The sequence below is a fragment of the Pseudophryne corroboree genome, chromosome 1 (genome assembly GCF_028390025.1).
Source record: "Pseudophryne corroboree isolate aPseCor3 chromosome 1, aPseCor3.hap2, whole genome shotgun sequence".
In the NCBI taxonomy this organism is placed as follows: Eukaryota; Metazoa; Chordata; class Amphibia; order Anura; family Myobatrachidae; genus Pseudophryne; species Pseudophryne corroboree.
This window is the reverse complement of record NC_086444.1, coordinates 304,542,604-304,563,029: the sequence shown is the minus strand read 5'-3', so window position 1 is coordinate 304,563,029 and position 20,426 is coordinate 304,542,604. Positions and strand designations below refer to the sequence as shown.

The following is a 20,426-nucleotide window of genomic DNA, read 5'->3' as shown; positions in this document are numbered from 1 at the left end:
CGATACCTCAAATCGGCCCTGCCAGCTTCCCCCTTAGAGAGGGAAATAGTGTTAGCTGCAATTCACAAATTGTATCTTCAGCAGGTGGTGGTCAAGGTTCCCCTCCTTCAACAAGGAAAGGGTTATTATTCGACCATGTTTGTGGTACCGAAATCGGACGGTTCGGTCAGACCCATATTAAATTTAAAATCCCTGAACATATACCTGAAAAGGTTCAAGTTCAAGATGGAATCGCTCAGAGCGGTCATCGCAAGCCTGGAAGGGGGGGATTTTATGGTGTCTCTGGACATAAAGGATGCATACCTTCATGTCCCCATTTATCCACCTCATCAGGCGTACCTCAGATTTCTCTAACGTCCTAGTGGATGCTGGGACTCCGTCAGGACCATGGGGAATAGCGGGCTCCGCAGGAGACAGGGCACATCTAAATAAAGCTTTTAGGATCACATGGTGCGTACTGGCTCCTCCCCCTATGACCCTCCTCCAAGCCTCAGTTAGGTTTTTGTGCCCGTCCGAGAAGGGTGCAATCTAGGTGGCTCTCCTAAAGAGCTGCTTAGAAAAAGTTTTTTTAGGTTTAAATCTCAGTGAATCCTGCTGGCAACAGGATCACTGCATCGAGGGACTTAGGGGAGAGATTTCCAACTCACCTGCGTGCAGGATGGATTGGAGTCTTAGGCTACTGGACACTTAGCTCCAGAGGGAGTCGGAACACAGGTCCTCCTGGGGTTCGTCCCGGAGCCGCGCCGCCGATCCCCCTTAAAGACGCTGAAGACGGAGGTCCGGAAAGCAGGCGGCAGAAGACTCCTCAGTCTTCATGAAGGTAGCGCACAGCACTGCAGCTGTGCGCCATTGTTGCTACACGTCTCACTGATTCAGTCACGGAGGGTGCAGCGCGCTGCTGGGGGCGCCCTGGGCAGCAATATTAAATACCTTTAGTGGCAAAATAAATACATCACATATAGCCATTAAGGCTATATGTATGTATTTAACCCAGGCCAGTTTTCTTAAAACCCGGGAGAAAAGCCCGCCGGAAAAGGGGCGGAGCTTATTCTCCTCAGCACTCAGCGCCATTTTCCTGCTCAGCTCCGCTGGTGAGGAAGGCTCCCAGGACTCTCCCCTGCACTGCACTACAGAAACAGGGTAACAAAGAGAAGGGGGGCATAATTTGGCGATATTGATATATTAAAAGCGCTTATATCAAAAACAACACCTTCTAGGGTTGTTTATATACATTTATAGCGTTTTTGGTGTGTGCTGGCAAACTCTCCCTCTGTCTCCCCAAAGGGCTAAGAGGGTCCTGTCTTCGATTAGAGCATTCCCTGTGTGGCTGCTGTGTGTCGGTACGTGTGTGTCGACATGTATGAGGACGATGTTGGTGTGGAGGCAGAGCAATTGCCGGTAATGGTGATGTCACCCCCTAGGGAGTCGACACCGGAATGGATGGCTTTAGTTATGGAATTACGTGATAATGTTAGCACATTACAAAAGTCAGTTGACGAAATGAGACGGCCGGAAAACCAGTTAGTACCGGCTCAGGCGTCTCAGACACCGTCAGGGGCTGTAAAACGTCCCTTACCTCAGTCAGTCGACACGGGTACCGACACAGATGAATCTAGTGTCGACGGTGAAGAAACAAACGTATTTTCCAATAGGGCCACACGTTATATGATCACGGCAATGAAGGAGGCTTTGCAGATCTCTGATACTGCTGGTACCTCAAAAAGGGGTATTATGTGGGGGGTGAAAAAACTACCTGTAGCTTTTCCAGAATCAGAGGAATTGAATGACGTGTGTGACGAAGCGTGGGTTAACCCAGATAGAAAACTGCTAATTTCCAAGAAGTTATTGGCATTATACCCTTTCCCACCAGAGGTTAGGGCGCGCTGGGAAACACCCCCTAGGGTGGATAAGGCGCTCACACGTTTATCAAAGCAAGTGGCGTTGCCGTCTCCTGATACGGCCGCCCTCAAGGATCCAGCAGATAGGAGGCTGGAAACTACACTGAAGAGTATATACACACATACTGGTGTTATACTGCGACCGGCAATAGCCTCAGCCTGGATGTGCAGTGCTGGGGTAGTGTGGTTGGATTCTCTGACTGAAAATATTGATACCCTGGATAGGGACAGTATTTTATTGACTCTAGAGCAATTAAAGGATGCTTTTCTTTATATGCGAGATGCTCAGAGGGATATTTGTACTCTAGCATCAAGAGTAAGCGCGATGTCCATATCTGCCAGAAGAAGTTTATGGACGCGACAGTGGTCAGGTGATGCGGATTCCAAAAGGCATATGGAAGTATTGCCATATAAAGGAGAGGAATTATTTGGGGTCGGTCTTTCGGACCTGGTGGCCACGGCAACTGCCGGCAAATCCACTTTTTTACCTCAGACCCCCTCCCAACAGAAAAAGACACCGTCTTTTCAGCCGCAGTCCTTTCGCTCCTATAAAAACAAGCGACCAAAAGGACAGTCTTATCTGCCGCGAGGCAGAGGAAAGGGTAAGAGAGGGCAGCAAGCAGCCCCTGCCCAGGACCAGAAGCCCGCCCCGGGTTCTACAAAGCCATCAGCATGACGCTGGGGCTTTACAAGCGGACTCGGGAGCGGTGGGGGGTCGACTCAAGATTTTCAGCAATCAGTGGGCTCGCTCACAAGTGGACCCGTGGATCCTGCAGATAATATCTCAGGGTTACATGTTGGAGTTCGAAAGGTCTCCCCCTCGCCGGTTCCTAAAGTCTGCTTTACCAACGTCTCCCTCAGAAAGGACGTCGGTTTTGGAAGCCATTCACAAGCTGTATTCTCAGCAGGTGATAGTCAAGGTACCCCTCCTACAACAGGGAAAGGGGTATTATTCCACACTATTTGTGGTACCGAAGCCGGACGGTTCGGTAAGACCTATTCTAAACCTGAAATCCTTGAACCTGTACATACAGAAATTCAAGTTCAAGATGGAGTCACTCAGAGCAGTGATAGCGAATCTGGAAGAAGGGGACTTCATGGTGTCCCTGGACATAAAAGATGCTTATCTGCATGTCCCAATTTACCCCTCACACCAAGGGTATCTCAGGTTCATGATACAAGACTGTCATTATCAGTTTCAAACGCTGCCGTTTGGTTTGTCCACGGCCCCTCGGGTCTTTACCAAGGTAATGACCGAAATGATGGTTCTTCTACGAAGAAAAGGCGTATTAATTATCCCTTACTTGGACGATCTCCTGATAAGGGCAAAGTCCAGAGAACAGCTGGAAGTCGGTGTAGCACTAACCCAGGTAGTGCTTCAGCAACACGGGTGGATTCTGAATCTTCCAAAATCTCAATTGACCCCGACAACTCGTCTGCTGTTCTTGGGAATGATTCTGGACACGGTTCAGAAAAAGGTGTTTCTCCCGGAGGAGAAAGCAAGGGAGTTATCCGAACTTGTCAGGAACCTCCTAAAACCAGGAACTGTGTCAGTACATCAATGCACAAGAGTCCTGGGAAAGATGGTGGCTTCTTACGAAGCGATTCCATTCGGCAGATTCCATGCACGGACATTTCAGTGGGATCTGCTGGACAAATGGTCCGGATCGCATCTGCACATGCATCAGCGGATAACACTGTCACCAAGAACAAGGTTGTCTCTCCTGTGGTGGTTGCAGAGTGCCCATCTGTTAGAGGGCCGCAGATTCGGCATACAGGACTGGGTCCTGGTGACTACGGATGCCAGCCTACGAGGCTGGGGAGCAGTCACACAGGGAAGAAACTTCCAGGGCGTGTGGTCAAACCTGGAGACGTCCCTTCACATAAATTAGTGATGAGCGGATTCGGTTTTACTCGGTTTTACTCGGTTCTCAAAACGGCATCTTATTGGCTCACGGATGTCACGTGTTTTGGATAGCCAATAAGATGCCGTTTTGAGAACCGAGTAAAACCGAGTAAAACCGAACCTCGCTCATCACTAACATAAATATACTGGAGCTAAGAGCGATCTACAATGCTCTAAGCCTGGCAAAATCGCTGCTTCAGGGTCAGCCGGTGTTGATCCAGTCGGACAACATCACGGCAGTCGCCCACGTAAACCGACAAGGCGGCACGAGAAGCAGAAGAGCAATGACAGAAGCTGCAAGGATTCTGCGCTGGGCGGAGAATCATGTCATAGCACTGTCAGCAGTGTTCATCCCGGGAGTGGACAACTGGGAAGCAGACTTCCTCAGCAGACACGACCTTCACCCGGGAGAGTGGGGACTTCATCCAGAAGTCTTCCACATGATTGTGAACCGTTGGAAAAAACCAAAGGTGGACATGATGGCGTCTCGCCTCAACAAAAAATTGGACAGATATTGCGCCAGGTCAAGAGACCCTCAGGCAATAGCTGTGGACGCTCTGGTAACACCGTGGGTGTACCAGTCAGTGTATGTGTTCCCTCCTCTGCCTCTCATACCAAAGGTACTGAGAATTATACGGAAAAGAGGAGTAAGAACAATACTGGTGGCTCCGGACTGGCCAAGAAGAACTTGGTATCCGGAACTTCAAGAGATGCTCACGGAGGATCCGTGGCCTCTACCTCTAAGAAGGGATCTGCTTCAGCAGGGACCTTGTATGTTCCAAGACTTACCGCGTCTGCGTTTGACGGCATGGCGGTTGAACGCCGGATTCTAAAAGAAAAGGGCATTCCAGAGGAAGTTATTCCTACCTTGATTAAGGCTAGAAAGGAAGTGACTGTACAACATTATCACCGCATTTGGCGGAAATATGTTGCGTGGTGTGAGGCCAAGAAGGCTCCAACGGAAGAATTTCAATTGGGTCGATTCTTACATTTCCTGCAAGCAGGATTGTCTATGGGCCTAAAATTGGGGTCCATTAAAGTTCAAATTTCGGCCTTATCAATCTTCTTCCAGAAGGAATTGGCATCAGTGCCTGAAGTACAAACTTTTGTCAAAGGTGTACTACATATACAACCCCCAATAGTGCCTCCAGTGGCACCGTGGGATTTGAACGTAGTTTTGAATTTTCTCAAATCTCATTGGTTTGAGCCTCTAAAATCGGTAGATTTAAAATACCTTACATGGAAGGTAACCATGCTATTGGCCCTGGCTTCAGCCAGGAGAGTTTCAGAGTTGGCGGCTTTATCATACAAAAGCCCATATCTGATTTTCCATTCGGACAGGGCAGAACTGCGGACACGTCCTCATTTTCTCCCTAAGGTGGTTTCGGCTTTTCACTTGAACCAGCCTATTGTGGTGCCTGCGGCTACTAGCGACTTGGAGGACTCCAAGTTACTGGACGTTGTCAGAGCATTAAAAATATATATTTCAAGGACAGCTGGAGTCAGAAAATCTGACTCGTTGTTTATATTGTATGCACCCAACAAGATGGGTGCTCCTGCGTCTAAACAGACGATTGCACGTTGGATCTGTAGCACAATCCAACTTGCACATTCTGTGGCAGGCCTGCCACAGCCTAAATCTGTAAAGGCCCACTCCACAAGGAAAGTGGGCTCATCTTGGGCGGCTGCCCGAGGGGTCTCGGCATTACAACTTTGCCGAGCAGCTACGTGGTCAGGGGAGAACACGTTTGTAAAATTTTACAAATTTGATACTCTGGCTAAGGAGGACCTGGAGTTCTCTCATTCGGTGCTGCAGAGTCATCTGCACTCTCCCGCCCGTTTGGGAGCTTTGGTATAATCCCCATGGTCCTGACGGAGTCCCAGCATCCACTAGGACGTTAGAGAAAATAAGAATTTACTTACCGATAATTCTATTTCTCATAGTCCGTAGTGGATGCTGGGCGCCCATCCCAAGTGCGGATTGTCTGCAATACTTGTACATAGTTATTGTTACAAAGATCGGGTTATTACTATTGTTGTGAGCCATCTTTTCAGAGGCTACTTCGTTTTTTGTTATCATACTGTTAACTGGGTTCAGATCACAAGTTGTACGGTGTGATTGGTGTGGCTGGTATGAGTCTTACCCGGGATTCAAGATCCTTCCTTATTGTGTACGCTCGTCCGGGCACAGTACCTAACTGAGGCTTGGAGGAGGGTCATAGGGGGAGGAGCCAGTACGCACCATGTGATCCTAAAAGCTTTATTTAGATGTGCCCTGTCTCCTGCGGAGCCCGCTATTCCCCATGGTCCTGACGGAGTCCCAGCATCCACTACGGACTATGAGAAATAGAATTATCGGTAAGTAAATTCTTATTTTTTGGTACAGGATTGTCATTACCAATTCCAGACGTTGCCGTTTGGTCTCTCCACGGCACCGAGAATATTTACCAAAGTAATGGCGGAAATGATGGTGCTCCTGCGAAAGCAAGGGGTCACAATTATCCCATACTTGGACGATCTCCTCATAAAGGCGAGGTCCAGAGTGCAGTTGCTGAACAGCATAGCACGCTCTCGGGAAGTGTTACAACAGCACGGCTGGATTCTAAATATTCCAAAGTCGCAGTTGATTCCTACGATTCGTCTGCCTTTCCTGGGCATGATTCTGGACACAGACCAGAAGAGGGTTTATCTCCCGATGGAGAAGGCTCAGGAGCTCATGACACTGGTCAGAGACCTATTGAAACCAAAACTGGTGTCGGTGCATCACTGCACAGGAGTCCTGGGAAAGATTGTGGCATCATACGAGGCCATTCCCTTCGGCAGGTTCCATGCAAGGACCTTTCAATGGGATCTGTTGGACAAGTGGTCCGGATCACATCTTCAGATGCATTGGTTGATCACCCTATCCCCCAGGTCCAGGGTGTCTCTCCTGTGGTGGCTGCAGAGTGCTCACCTTTTCGAAGGTCGCAGATTCGGCATTCAGGACTGGGTCCTTGTGACCACGGATGCAAGCCTCCGAGGGTGGGGGGCAGTCACACAGGGAAGAAATTTCCAAGGGCTGTGGTCAAGTCAGGAGACTTGCCTTCACATCAACATCCTGGAACTAAGGGCATTATACAACGCCCTACGTCAAGCGGAGTCCCTGCTTCGCGACCAACCGGTTCTGATTCAGTCAGACAACATCACCGCAGTGGCTCATGTAAACCGCCAAGGCGGCACACGGAGCAGGGTGGCGATGGTAGAAGCCACCAGAATTCTTCGCTGGGCGGAGAATCACGTAAGCGCACTGTCAGCAGTGTTCATTCCGGGAGTGGACAACTGGGAAGCAGACTTTCTCAGCAGGCACGACCTCCACCTGGGAGAGTGGGGACTTCATCAAGAAGTCTTCACGCAGATTGCAAGTCGGTGGGAACTGCCACAGGTGGACATGATGGCATCCCGCCTCAAAAAAAAGCTACAGAGATATTGCGCCAGGTCAAGGGACCCTCAGGCGATAGCTGTGGACGCACTGGTGACACCATGGGTGTTCCAGTCAGTCTATGTATTTCCGCCTCTTCCTCTCATACCCAAGGTGCTGAGAATCATAAGAAAAAGAGGAGTGAGAACAATACTCATTGTTCTGGATTGGCCAAGAAGGACTTTGTATCCAGATCTGCAAGAAATGCTCACAGAGGCCCCGTGGCCTCTGCCTCTAAGACAAGACTTGTTGCAACAGGGGCCCTGTCTGTTCCAAGACTTAACGCGGCTGCGTTTGACGGCATGGCGGTTGAACGCCGGATCCTAGCAGAAAAAGGCATTCCGGATGAAGTTATTCCTACCCTGATAAAGGCTAGGAAGGATGTGACAGCTCATCATTATCACTGTATATGGCGAAAATATGTGGCTTGGTGTGAGGCCAGGAATGCCCCTACGGAGGAATTCCAGCTGGGCCGTTTCCTTCACTTCCTACAGGCGGGAGTGAATTTGGGCCTTTAAATTGGGTTCCATTAAGGTTCAGATTTCGGCCTTATCCATTTTCTTTCAAAAAGAACTGGCTTCTCTGCCTGAAGTTCAGACATTTGTAAAGGGAGTGCTGCATATTCAGCCCCCTTTTGTGCCTCCAGTGGCACCTTGGGATCTTAACGTGGTGTTGAGTTTCCTGAAATCACACTGGTTTGAACCACTCAAAACGGTGGAATTGAAATATCTCACGTGGAAGGTGGTCATGCTATTAGCCTTGGCTTCGGCTAGGCGTGTGTCAGAGTTGGCGGCTTTGTCACATAAAAGCCCCTATCTGGTTTTCCATGCGGATAGAGCAGAATTGCGGACCCGTCCACAATTTCTGCCGAAAGTGGTTTCATCCTTTTATATAAACCAACCTATTGTGGTGCCTGTGGCTACTACTGACTTGGAGGATTCCGAGTCACTGGATGTGGTCAGGGCTTTGAAGGTTTATGTAGCCAGAACGGCTAAGGTCAGGAAAACAGAATCTTTGTTTATCCTGTATGCTTCCAACAAGCTTGGGGCGCCTGCTTCAAAGCAAACTATTGCTCACTGGATCTGTAACACGATCCAGCAGGCTCATTCTGCGGCAGGGTTGCCGCTGCCTAAATCAGTTAAGGCCCATTCCACAAGGAAGGTGGGCTCTTCTTGGGCGGCTGGCCGAGGGGTCTCGGCAATACAGCTTTGCCGAGCGGCTACTTGGTCAGGTTCAAACACCTTTGCAAAGTTCTACAAGTTTGATACCCTGGCTGAGGAGGACCTTGTGTTTGCTCATTCGGTGCTGCAGAGTCATCCGCACTCTCCCGCCCGTTTGGGAGCTTTGGTATAATCCCCATGGTCCTTACGGAGTCCCCAGCATCCACTAGGACGTTAGAGAAAATAAGATTTTACTTACCGGTAAATCTATTTCTCGTAGTCCGTAGTGGATGCTGGGTGCCCGTCCCAAGTGCAGACTTCTTCTGCAATGCTTGTATATAGTAGTTGCTTAAATAAGGGCTATGTATAGTTGCATCAGGGTTGATCTGAGGCTCTGTTGTTCATACTGTTAACTGGGTAAAGTTATCACAAGTTATACGGTGTGATTGGTGTGGCTGGTATGAGTCTTACCCTGGATTCCCAAAATCCTTTCCTTGTACTGTCAGCTCTTCCGGGCACAGTTTCTCTAACTGAGGTCTGGAGGAGGGACATAGAGGGAGGAGCCAGAGCACACCAGAATCCAAATTCTTTCTTAAAGTGCCCATGTCTCCTGCGGAGCCCGTCTATTCCACATGGTCCTTACGGAGTCCCCAGCATCCACTACGGACTACGAGAAATAGATTTACCGGTAAGTAAAATCTTATTTTTTCTGACTGTGTTCTGCTATTGTACTTTGGCTGTTTGAATTTCTATCATGTGAGACAAGAGCAAATGCTGGCAGTTACTTGGCCCAACTGACTTCCTTAACTGCCGGTGGGACAATCAGGTGATTCTCATGCCATGTACTGCATCCGAGGTGGAAGAACCATCTTTGGCTGGATGCATGGATTAACTCCCTTTGAATCCCTACTCTGGAGGGAATTCAAGGTTGGCTTCTAGTCCCCCCAGTTTTGTTGGCCAGGAGCCTTCAGCTTCTGTGGCAGCAACTCAGGAGTAGCCAGCTTGGGCTTTAGGTCAAGCCTCATCTGTACATACAATGATTGATGCCACCTTGCAAAAATCTTTGATTGTCCTGGCTATTTTAAGCAGCTTTTGTTAACAAAAGGTAGGACTCGCATATACAGAATGTTGTGTGCATGTCTGTTATGCGAGTCCTACTTTTTGTTAATAATAGTCACGTTTCTCTTATGTCCTAGAGGATGCTGGGGTCCACATTAGTACCATGGGTTATAGACCGATCCACCAGGAGCCATTGGCACTTTAAGAGTTTGAGAGTGTGGGCTGGCTCCTCCCTTTATGCCCCTCCTACCAGACTCAGTTTAGAAAATGTGCCCGGAGGAGCCAGTCACAGCTAGGGGAGCTCTCCAGAGTTTCTCTAGTAAAGTTAAGTTTAGAGTTTATTATTTTACAGGGAGGCTGCTGGCAACAGCCTCCCGGCTTCGTGGGACTAAGGGGGGGAGTAGTCTGAGCCACTATCTCCGCTGACAGGACATTGAGCTCCTGAGGGGATAGATTGTTCCCTGCCACAGGGGATCGCTCACCCCGGCAGCATGCCGCCACCCCCTTACAGAGCTGAAGATCAGTGGCGAGGGAGTCAACGACAATTACCCCCCCCCCCCCCCACCCTCCCAGCAAGCGGGAGGCCGGTGTGAAGATGGCGGCATCAGGGCAGGAGCGCAGTATTAACTGCGCTCCAGAGGCTCAGCGGTACATAGTGCGGCGCTGCGAGGGGCGCCCTGAGCCAGTGCCTACACCCTACACTGGTCACATAGCATAAATCCTCATGCCAGTATAATCCTAGGAAGAGTGGGAAGACGGTGCCATTTTGGGGGCGGAGCTTCTCAGAGCGGACCCAGCAGCGTTCAGCGCCATTTTCCTGCCTGCACAGCGCTGTCTAGAAAGAGCAGGTCCCTCAACAGCAACTCCAGCTATCTCTCACGGTACCAGGGGGTTGTAGAAGGGAAGGGGGAGGCTGCAAAATGACTGTGCACAGTCAGCGCTGATAGGGGGTCTCCCTTTATATTGAAAGCGCTGTGTGTGGGTTGGCTCCAATCTCTGTCTCTCTCTTGCCATTCTTGGGAGTGAAACTCTGTCTGTCCTCCCCTGTGTGCTTAATGGAGACCACAGACCCTCCACACACAATGTCCAGCGACTCTGTGTCATATGCTGCAGAGGATATGTCCTCTCAGGATGATCCCATTCCATGTAATCAGGATTGCACTGTTTTAGCACAGATACCAGCAAGGGAGCCTGAGTGGTTATCCTCTATCAAATCTATGATTTCTCAGATTTCAAATAGGGTTGCACAAAATGAATCTGCAACTCAGGCTTTACAGAACTCTGTGGTAGTCTGGCCCAGTTCTGGTACATCAGGGCTCCCCGGGAGCTGTATATTCACATGCTCTTGCACAGATCATGCAGGATGATACCGATTCTGATACTACAGGCGGTGATGGGGATGTGTTGCGGGGAGCAGCATCTCTTGCTAAATGGGTGCAGTTGATGATAGAGGCTATTAGGGATGTGTTGAATATTGCTGATACAACACCTGAGCAGGTTGAGGAGGCTTACTTCACTGAAAATAAGAAATCCTTGCTAACCTTCCCTGCGTCAAAGGAATTAAATGCTATTTTTGAAGAGGCTTGGGAAAACCCAGATAAAAAAATTCCAGATACCTAAAAGGGTTCTGGTAGCGTTTCCTTTCCCGGTAGAGGGTAGGAAAAAATGGGAAAACCCGCCTATTGTTGACGCGTCAGTATCCAAACTCTCAAAAAAGGTGGTTTTACTTGTTCCAGGATCCACCGCCTTGAAAGAGCCGGCTGATCGTAAAATTGATAATACGCTCAAATTCATGTACAGGGCTTCTGGGGCAATACTACGTCCCACTATTGCCAGTGCTTGGATTGCCACAGCTATAGTAAAGTGGTCAGGCACGTTACTTGAAGATTTGGATACTATGGAGAAATGTGACGTTGAATTGTTTTTACATAACATTCAGGATTCGGCAGGATTTCTGGTAGAATCCATGAAAGACCTGGGTACCATGGCTGCAGGATTTTTTTTCATGTCTGTATCAGCTCGTTGAGGACTGTGGTTGCGCCAGTGGTCTGCCAACGCGAATCCAGGAGAAGTGTGGAGAACCCTACCCTACACAGGTCAGGCTCTCTTTGGGGAAGCGATAAATGCGTGGATCTCTACGGCTGGTAAGTCACCCTTTCTTCCCTCAGCTACACCTGCTCCGAAGAAACCCTTTTCTTCTGCTACATCATAGTCCTTTCGGTTTCCCAAGCCCAGAAAGGCCAAACCGTACAACACCTTCTTTCGGAGAGGTCGGCCCAAGTCCAAGAAACCTGCGGCTGCAGGTTCCCAAGAACAGAAAACTGTTTCAGGTACACCAAAGTCCTCCGCATGACGGTGGATGATACACCCCGGAGGTGGGGCCGGTGGGAGCGAGATTCAGGCATTTCAGTCATGTCTGGGTGTCATCCGGCCTGGACCCCTGGGTGCAAGATATTGTGTCTCAGGGGTACAGGCTGGAATTTCAAAATCTCCCTCCTCACCAATTTTTCAAATCAGGCGGACAGGACTGTCCTGCAAGAAGCCGTCCAGAAGTTGGTGGAGGCGCAGGTTATTGTGCCAGTACCACCTCATATGCAAAACAAAGGTTACTATTCAAACCTTTCCGTGGTACCGAAACCGAATGGTTCGGCCATGCCCATTCTGAACTTAAAATCACTAAACCCCTTTCTGAGGGAGGTAAGTTCAAAATGGAGTCTCTGAGGGCAGTGAGATCAGCTCTGGAGGAGTGGGAATTCTTGGTATCCCTGGATATCAAGGATGCCTACCTCCACATTCCGATTTGGCTGCCACATCAAGCTTATCTTCGATTCGCACTGTCATTTTCAGTTCCAGGCCCTGCCATTCGGCCTCTCCACAGCACCGAGGGTATTCACCAAGGTGATGGCGGAAATTATGGGTCTCCTTCGCAGACAGGGGGTGAACATAATTCCATATCTGGACAATCTGCTGATAAAAGCATTGTCCAAGGAGAAGCTGTTAAGGTCCATTGCTCGCACGACCCAGCTTCTCAGGGAACATGGCTGGATCTTGAATCTTCCAAAATCACATTTGGAACCAATCAGGAGGTTGTCCTTTCTGGGAATGATCCTCGACACAGAAGTGCAGAGGGTGTTTCTTCCAGAGGAAAAAGCGTTGGTGATACAAACAATGGTCCGGGATGTCCTGAAGCCAACCCGGGTGTTGGTTCATCAGTGCATTCGCCTTCTGGGAAAGATGGTCGCCTCTTACGAGGCACTGCAGTACGGGAGGTTTCACGCTCGGTCCTTCCAACTGGATCTCCTGTACAAGTGGTCGGGATCCCATCTACACATGCACCAGAGAATACGTCTGTCACCAAAGGCCAGGATTTCCCTCCTCTGGTGGCTGTAACTGCCTCACCTTCTGGAGGGCCGCAGGTTCGGGATTCAGGACTGGGTCCTTCTAACCATGGATGCAAGTCTCCTCCGGGGCTGGGGCGCAGTCACTCAAAGGGAATCCTTCCAAGGAAGGTGGTCAAGTCTGGAAGCCGGCCTGACGATAAACATTCTGGAACTAAGAGCCATCTACAACGGTCTTCTTTAAGCGGCCCACCTTCTGAGAAATCGGGCCGTTAAGTACAGTCGGACAATGTGACAACAGTAGCTTACATAAACCGACAGGGCGGAACGAAGAGCAGAGCTGCAATGTCAGAGGTAACAAGAATCATCCTATGGGCAGAAAAACGCGTTGGTGCTGTCCGCAATCTTCATTTCGTGAGTAGACAACTGGGAAGCGGACTTCCTCAGCAGACACGATCTCCATCCAGGGGAGTGGGGTCTCCATCCGGAGGTGTTCAAGGAGGTAACAGATCTTTGGGGCGTACCCCAGATCGACATGATGGCCTCTCGTCTCAACAAGAAGCTTCGGCGGTATTGTTCCAGGTCGAGGGACCCGCAAGCAGTGGCGGTGGACGCCCTAGTGACTCCGTGGGTGTTCCAGTCGGTGTACGTGTTTCCTCCACTTCCACTCATCCCAAGAGTTCTAAAGCTCACAAGGAGAACAAGAGTTCAAGCGATCCTCATTGCTCCAGACTGGCCAAGAAGGGCTTTGTACGCGTATCTTCCTCTAGGACGTAAGAGAAAATAGGATTTTGGTTACCTACCGGTATATCCTTTTCTCGTAGTCCGTAGAGGATGCTGAGCGCCTGCCCAGCGCTTCGTTTTCCTGCTATAGTTTTTTGGTTCAGTACAACTTTGTTTTAGTTGAGGACTGCATTGTTACTTGGTAAGTAATGTTTCAGCGGTTGCTGAGTTTTCAAGCTAAGTTAGCTTGATGTGCCTTATATGTGTGAGCTGGTCTGAATCTCGCCACTATCTGTTAAATCCTTCTCTCGAAGATGCCCGTCTCCTCGGGCACAGTTTCTAGACTGAGTCTGGTAGGAGGGGGCATAGGGGGAGGAGCCAGCCCACACTCTTAAAGTCTCCAATGGCTCCTGGTGGACCCATCTATACCCCATGGTACTAATGTGGACCCCAGCATCCTCTATGGACTACGAGAAAAGGATTTACCGGTAGGTAACTAAAATCCTATTTTTATATACAGGTTGAGTATCCCTTATCCAAAATGCTTGGGACCAGAAGTATTTTGGATATCGGATTTTTCCGTATTTTGGAATAATTGCATACCATAATGAGATATCATGGTGATGGGACCCAAGTCTAAGCACAGAATGCATTTATGTTTCATATACACCTTATTCACACAGCCTGAAGGTGATTTTAGTCAATATTTTTAATAACTTCTTGCATTAAACAAAGTGTGTGTACATACATACAATTCATTTATGTTTCATATACACCTTATACACACAGCCTGAAGGTCATTTAATACATTATGTTCAATAACTTTGTGTATTAAACAAAGTTTGTGTAAATTGAGCCATCAAAAAACAAAGGTTTCACTATCTCAGTCTCGCTCAAAAAATTCCGTATTTCGGAATATTCCGTATTTCGGAATATTTGGATATGGGATACTCAACCTGTATTTGTAAGAGTGCCCCATAAAAAAAGTTTTCTTTTCCATGATCCCTGTATTTTGTGCAAGTGCAGTGGTGCCCACACACTGTGCGATTCTCATATGCTATGTGATCTTTTTAGTTCAAATAGCATCAAGTCCTAGTTCAAATCGCACCGTATGTATTGTCCCTTGCGATGCGCACTCCCGACTAGTCCATATGTCAAGGCAAAATAGTATGTGCAGGCAGGTATTTTTGCATTGTGTGCATTGTAGTGTATTCAAAATTGGATGTAGTTCATTGTATAGGCTCACATCGCACCTAGCACAAATAGCACCATGTGTGGGTACCCTAAGTGTTGCTATGCTTCAGGCCTCTAGCGCTTCATCCCGTGAGAACGGTTAGGTTTCCTCTGAGTTTGATGATAAGGCCTTAGTGTTGGCGGTGGGGAGAAGTCTTCATTTGGTGGACGTTCTGGAAACTGAAATTCTGGAGGTTACCAATGCTTCTTGGTTAAATTGTTCAGTGAAGCGTCTGGTTTCATTTTTTTTCTTCTCCAGATCTGATTTCCCAGGTATGGGTGAAGCTGGACTAAGTTCCAAGTCCCCCACAGACTTTTGTCCCCTTAGCCTCAGTGGGAATCTCCTCTGCAATCTCCTTTTTGAGATTGCCAAAGTCTGCCACTATTCCCAATTTTGGTCCTGCCTTAAACGGGTGGTCTTCCGTATGCCGAATGTCGGGATCCCGGCGCACAGTATACCGGCGCCGGGATCCCGACACCCGGCATACCGACAGCTATTCTCCCTCGTGGGGGTCCACGACCACCCTGGAGGGAGAATAAAATGGCGTGGCGCGCTTAGCGAGCCCGCAAGTGGCTCTCTTGCGCTCGCCACACTGTCGGTATGCTGGCGGTCGGGCTCCCGGCGCCGGTATGCTGGTCGCCGGGAGCCCGGCCGCCGGCATACCATACTACACCCCCTTAAAGAATGGGCAGATTAGAGAGTGGAGAGTGTCCTTCAGTCTATTTTTGTGGTGACTCCTTAGGCCTGTTATGCTCCTGTAATTGAAGTTGATAAAAATCACTGCAGATATGTTCCTATGCATTAATGGAGGATGCGTTAGGATAGACTTATTAAAGTAATTACTTTACACACAGAATTGACAGAATTGCCCATGCATTGATACAGAACTAAACAGGTTTATTGTTCCCTTATACATGGGTATACACATGTCTTTGGCCAGTCTGACCTTATCCACATGCTTGGTTTCATAGCAGTCATTGGGGGTCATTCCGACCCGTTCGCACGCAGCGGTTCATCGCTGTGGTGCGAACGGGTCAGAAATGCGCGGCGCCCACAATGCGCATGCGAGTTGATGCCCAGCAACAGCCGTCACCAAGCAACGACCAGAAGAAAGAAGAAAGTGATCACTAGCGCGATTGCAAGAAAATTGACAGCGAGGAGGCGTTCCGGGGCGAATACTCACCGGTTTCCAGGTGTGGAGATCCGAACGCAGGTGTTTGGAGGTCGGATGTCTGACGCCAATTCCGGGACCTTCATCGCTGGATCCGTCGCACTGGGTAAGTAGGTGCAAGGCTGGTCTTGTTCTGCACAAAACTTTTGTTGCATATCAGGACTGCACAAGCGATCGCAGCCCTGCTATGCTAAAATACACTCCCCCATAGGCGGCGTCTAGTTGATCACACAAGCAGCAAAAAGTTGCTACGTGCGATCAACTCGGAATGACCCCCATTGTCAGGACACACTTGCAGTAGCCCTATCCTTACACCTCTTCCACACTGCCTCTTCGACTCTGGTTATTGCCCAACCGAGTCCCAGCTTGGGGTGCAACCCAGTGGCAACCTGGATTGAACACGGTAACAACCCGTGTAAAGGGGCAGTGTGAATAATCTGACCCGATCCTGTTCTGTTCACAGTATAGGAAGAGCCAGATCCCCGGCGCTTGGAGATGATCTCTCCAAGCGCCGGCAGCAAGACTTGACACTGCACCCCGTGTAATAGCTCCGACCCGGGAATAACCCAGATCGGAGCCGCGGTGTGAATTGGTCTGGCCAGGATGCCTTCTCAGACCACAAGAGAATGCTCTGTTCCAGCCCACTTACGCTCGGCTTCACCCGTAGTTGTTTATGCTGGGTTCCAAAGCATGTGCAGTGCGAAACCATACAGGATATGCAAATAGCCTTCAGTTGAACTCTTTATCAGCCCTGGGTGTATTCACTACTGTTCTGTAGCTCCTTGTGCTCTGCGTGTCACAGTACAGTCACCAGAAACATGATCACTAGTTACAGCACCAGGTTTTATGTGCAGAAAAATCGCTCATAAAAGTACATTTGCAATATCTGTATTTGCATTATTGTGGAGTGCAGCAGCCCTACACTGTAAGACTGACACTTTGCAATCCATCCATTCCCAACCTTCAGTCCTCCAGGCACACTAACAGTCCAGGTTTTAGTGATATCCAGGCTTGAGCACAGATGACTTAATTATTACCTCAGTTATTTTTATTTAACCATATGTGCTAAAGCCTGGATAGCATTCCAGTCTGCACTGTTGGTGTGCCTTGAGGACAGAGGTTGGAAATGCCTGTTGTAATCTCTTCACTTCTGAATAACATTTGATTATTGTACAGTACTTCTGTCCCTTTGACCAATGAAATAATGATTGGGTAAAATACAGAAATGATAGCTTAACGAATGCCAACTTTTCTTCAAACCATTACATTTTAATTCCTGCAGGTCAGATAGACAACCGTAGCAAATTAAGGAATATTACAGAACTTCGTCTAGCAGGACTGGACCTCACAGACGCCTCCCTACGCCTCATGATTCGGCACATGCCACTTCTTGCCAAGCTGGACCTGAGTTACTGTAACCATGTTACTGATCAGTCTATTAACCTGCTGACTGCAGTGGGAACATCTACCAGGGATTCTTTATCAGAAATTAATTTATCAGGTAACAAGTGATGCAGAGCAAGGGAAATTTTACAGGTTTTGTTATTAGATTATTATTACAAATGTATCCTTCCGGTGGCTGGAATAAAAAAAAAAAATGACAAATGATTTCCTTTCTGTGAATGCACTGTGTAACCGCTATAAATGGAAAGTACAAGATTCTTGTTTTACATTACTGTGCATAATGGGATAACATACATAATCCCGCCGGGCAGCCCGTATCCCGACAGCGGCATCCCACCCGGCAGAATGCCAGCAGCGGGGCGAGCAGTACGAGTCCTCTTGCGGGCTCAGTGGCGAGCTGCCCTCACCACAGGTTCTATTCCCACTCTGTGGGTGTCCTGGAAATAGCCCCTGTGTGCCGGTATTCCTTTGCTGGCTTGCGGGATTCCGGCTTTGAGATCCTGACTGCCGGGATCCCGAATGACAGCCAATTGAACAGATCCTGCATAATGTATTAATAGATCCAATTAAGCAGACCTTCACAAATATTTGGGATTTTCGTAGGGCCAAGACTACTTTCAGAATTCGTTTTCTTAACTTTGATAATGGTGTGTTAAGTTTTCATTGTTTGATATAATTGCCGGTGTGCGAAAACATCGCCACCATGCGGAGCTTTCGCACCTCTGGGTGGGGAGGAAGGGGGGGGGGTTGACATGCGGGGTGGACTAGCCCTGTGCTGGGCTTCCCCCTGCATGCCAGAGATTGTGATCCTAGAGTTGCTATTTTTAGCACATCTATGGTCAGCTCTGAATCACGCCCTCTATTTGGTCTATTGTGTGCAAGTGAGAATTTGGTAAACAAAAAAATGTGAACAACAGTGAATAACTACTTTATTAGCTTGGATATGTCCTGTTGTTTACATTATAATTTCTGTGCTCTACATCCTTGTGTTTATATATTTTATTAAAGTTTAGTAGCCATGGCTATGACCCAAAGTTGCTCTCTAGACATAGTCGAATCTAATCTAGAAAGCAAAGCTGAGCCGTGTTGTAGCTAGTGCCACAAACACTTGCCAGGTACTACACCTCTGCCTGGCTTAAACCTCTATATATATATATATATATATATATATATATATATATATATATATTGTAAAAGCGTCTACATTTGTCTCATCCCTTTAAGATTTAATGGGGGTCATATCTTATATTCCTGATTTGCAAATTGTAAAAATGAATACGATTATTCGTTACTATCCAGTGACATTCTGATTCTGTCTTTATTTCCAGACTGCAATAACGTAACAGATTTGTGCCTGACGTACTTCAAGCGCTGTGGCAACATTTGTCTGATTGACCTCAGATTCTGCAAACAGGTTACTAAAGAAAGCTGCGAACAATTCATAGCGGAAATGTCTGTAATTGTACAGTTTGGACAAATAGAGGAGAAGCTGCTGCAAAAGATCAGCTAATTTAAAAATAATGTATAAAATATTTTCCTTTAAAGCTGCACCTGAAAGACAATTTTGGCCTTAAAAGCAAAGAAATTTGAGGTTTACCAGCCTCAGATCTGCTGAGAAGTCCTCCAATGGTTCCTCCAGCACCACAAACACCAGCTGTAAAAGGTTGACACTGGAACAAAAGTTTAACCTTTCAAGGACAATGTTTTTCACAATCAAAGGGCATGTGCTTGGTAACATTTATTGTATTGGCTCTTACACTGTTCAACTTATGAGCTTTGTGTGTCTTTAGAAGTGGACCATGCAGAACATAGAAGCCTTCCAAAATCTGGCGAAAAAGAATTTGTCATACATTATGCAGAAATATTTTTGTATACGACTATTAGAAAGTTATATTTGCAATGTATGATACCAGTGGGAATTTTCTGGGGACACGGGTTAAGGGACAACTGCCAATCTTTCCATGTACAGTTAATTAAAACTACATTATGAGGCCATATTTTGTGTGTGACCACTTCTCAAGCATGTTTAACTTGGCTTTTTACATGGGACATATGCATGCTGAGCAGACATGTATGTTTATTAATTTGATAAAGATCCTTTCTGCACATGAAGATCCAGCATAGCATGAAGTTTTGTGGCCTCTCGAACGAATATTTAGTGATGCAGGGCAAATCGATCAGGCAATCTCCACTAATGTGCCATTGGACTACTTGTCCAAATGTTAGGGCCCACCTGTAACATACTTGCCTTCAGAAGTGCCATTGTTGTAAGGTGTTTTTCTTTTTGTAGAATGCCCCAACCAGATTAATCCTAGACTTTGTGTTAACTGTTCAAAAAAAAAAAAAAAAGTTTTACCACCGTTACCTGGCTGCAGATTGTTATGAGATAGAGCCAGCTCATTTACCAGGAAGAACTTGGGTTTCTTTAAACACCACTTGTAAATCTCCTTTTGTAAAATAGATGCCCCTTGCACTGGAATTTAAGAGTGGGGTTATCGCTGTATAGGAGACTAAGTAAATGCATTTACACCAATGCATTGCAAATCTATTCCACTCCTACACCTTGGAGTCAGATGTATACTTTTTTTAATGTAAGTAACATTGTTGGAATTAAAGTGTATCATGTTTATTTATGGACACATTTATTAAAATCTTTTACTAAACCACTTGTGTTTCATTTCAGTGTTGACATTATAGCCAATTATTATTATGGCAAAGTGCAAAGGTTTTGTAATAATATAAACAAATACAAAAAAAAAGGGAAAAAATAATTTGACCGACCTAATAGGTAAGGACCCCACTTTGCCACCCAGGAGGTGTCTTGCCCATACATGGGGTGTGTCATTCCCTACCCTCATTTACCACTTCTTTTATTATAATTTTTATTCATTAATAGTTTTTATTTGTTTTATAAAGGATTTATAAACCTATTAAACACTGCGTGTATGATAATATTCATATACAGTCATTGCCTAGTACCCCTCCCATAACCCTCCCCCATCCCCCAAAGGCAGTCCTGCACATATCCACTTCTAAGGTACAGTTCGAAACATTGCTTGTAGCCTTTACTCCTTGT

At 47.4% G+C, this 20,426-nt stretch overlaps 1 protein-coding gene across 11 annotated transcripts in view; it reads left to right on the top strand.

Annotated features, from left to right (window-relative positions):
• Positions 1-20,013, top strand: part of KDM2B (lysine demethylase 2B) — a 473,004-nt gene extending 452,991 nt beyond the window's left edge. For all 11 annotated transcript variants that reach the window (XM_063964438.1, XM_063964435.1, XM_063964434.1 and 8 more), the window contains 2 exons: positions 17,229-17,447; positions 18,679-20,013. In XM_063964438.1, coding sequence (XP_063820508.1) covers positions 17,229-17,447; positions 18,679-18,860 — 401 coding nt within the window. In that variant the 3' untranslated portion in view covers positions 18,861-20,013. The remainder of the gene's footprint in view (positions 1-17,228; positions 17,448-18,678) is intronic.
• The last annotated feature ends 413 nt before the right edge of the window (positions 20,014-20,426 follow it).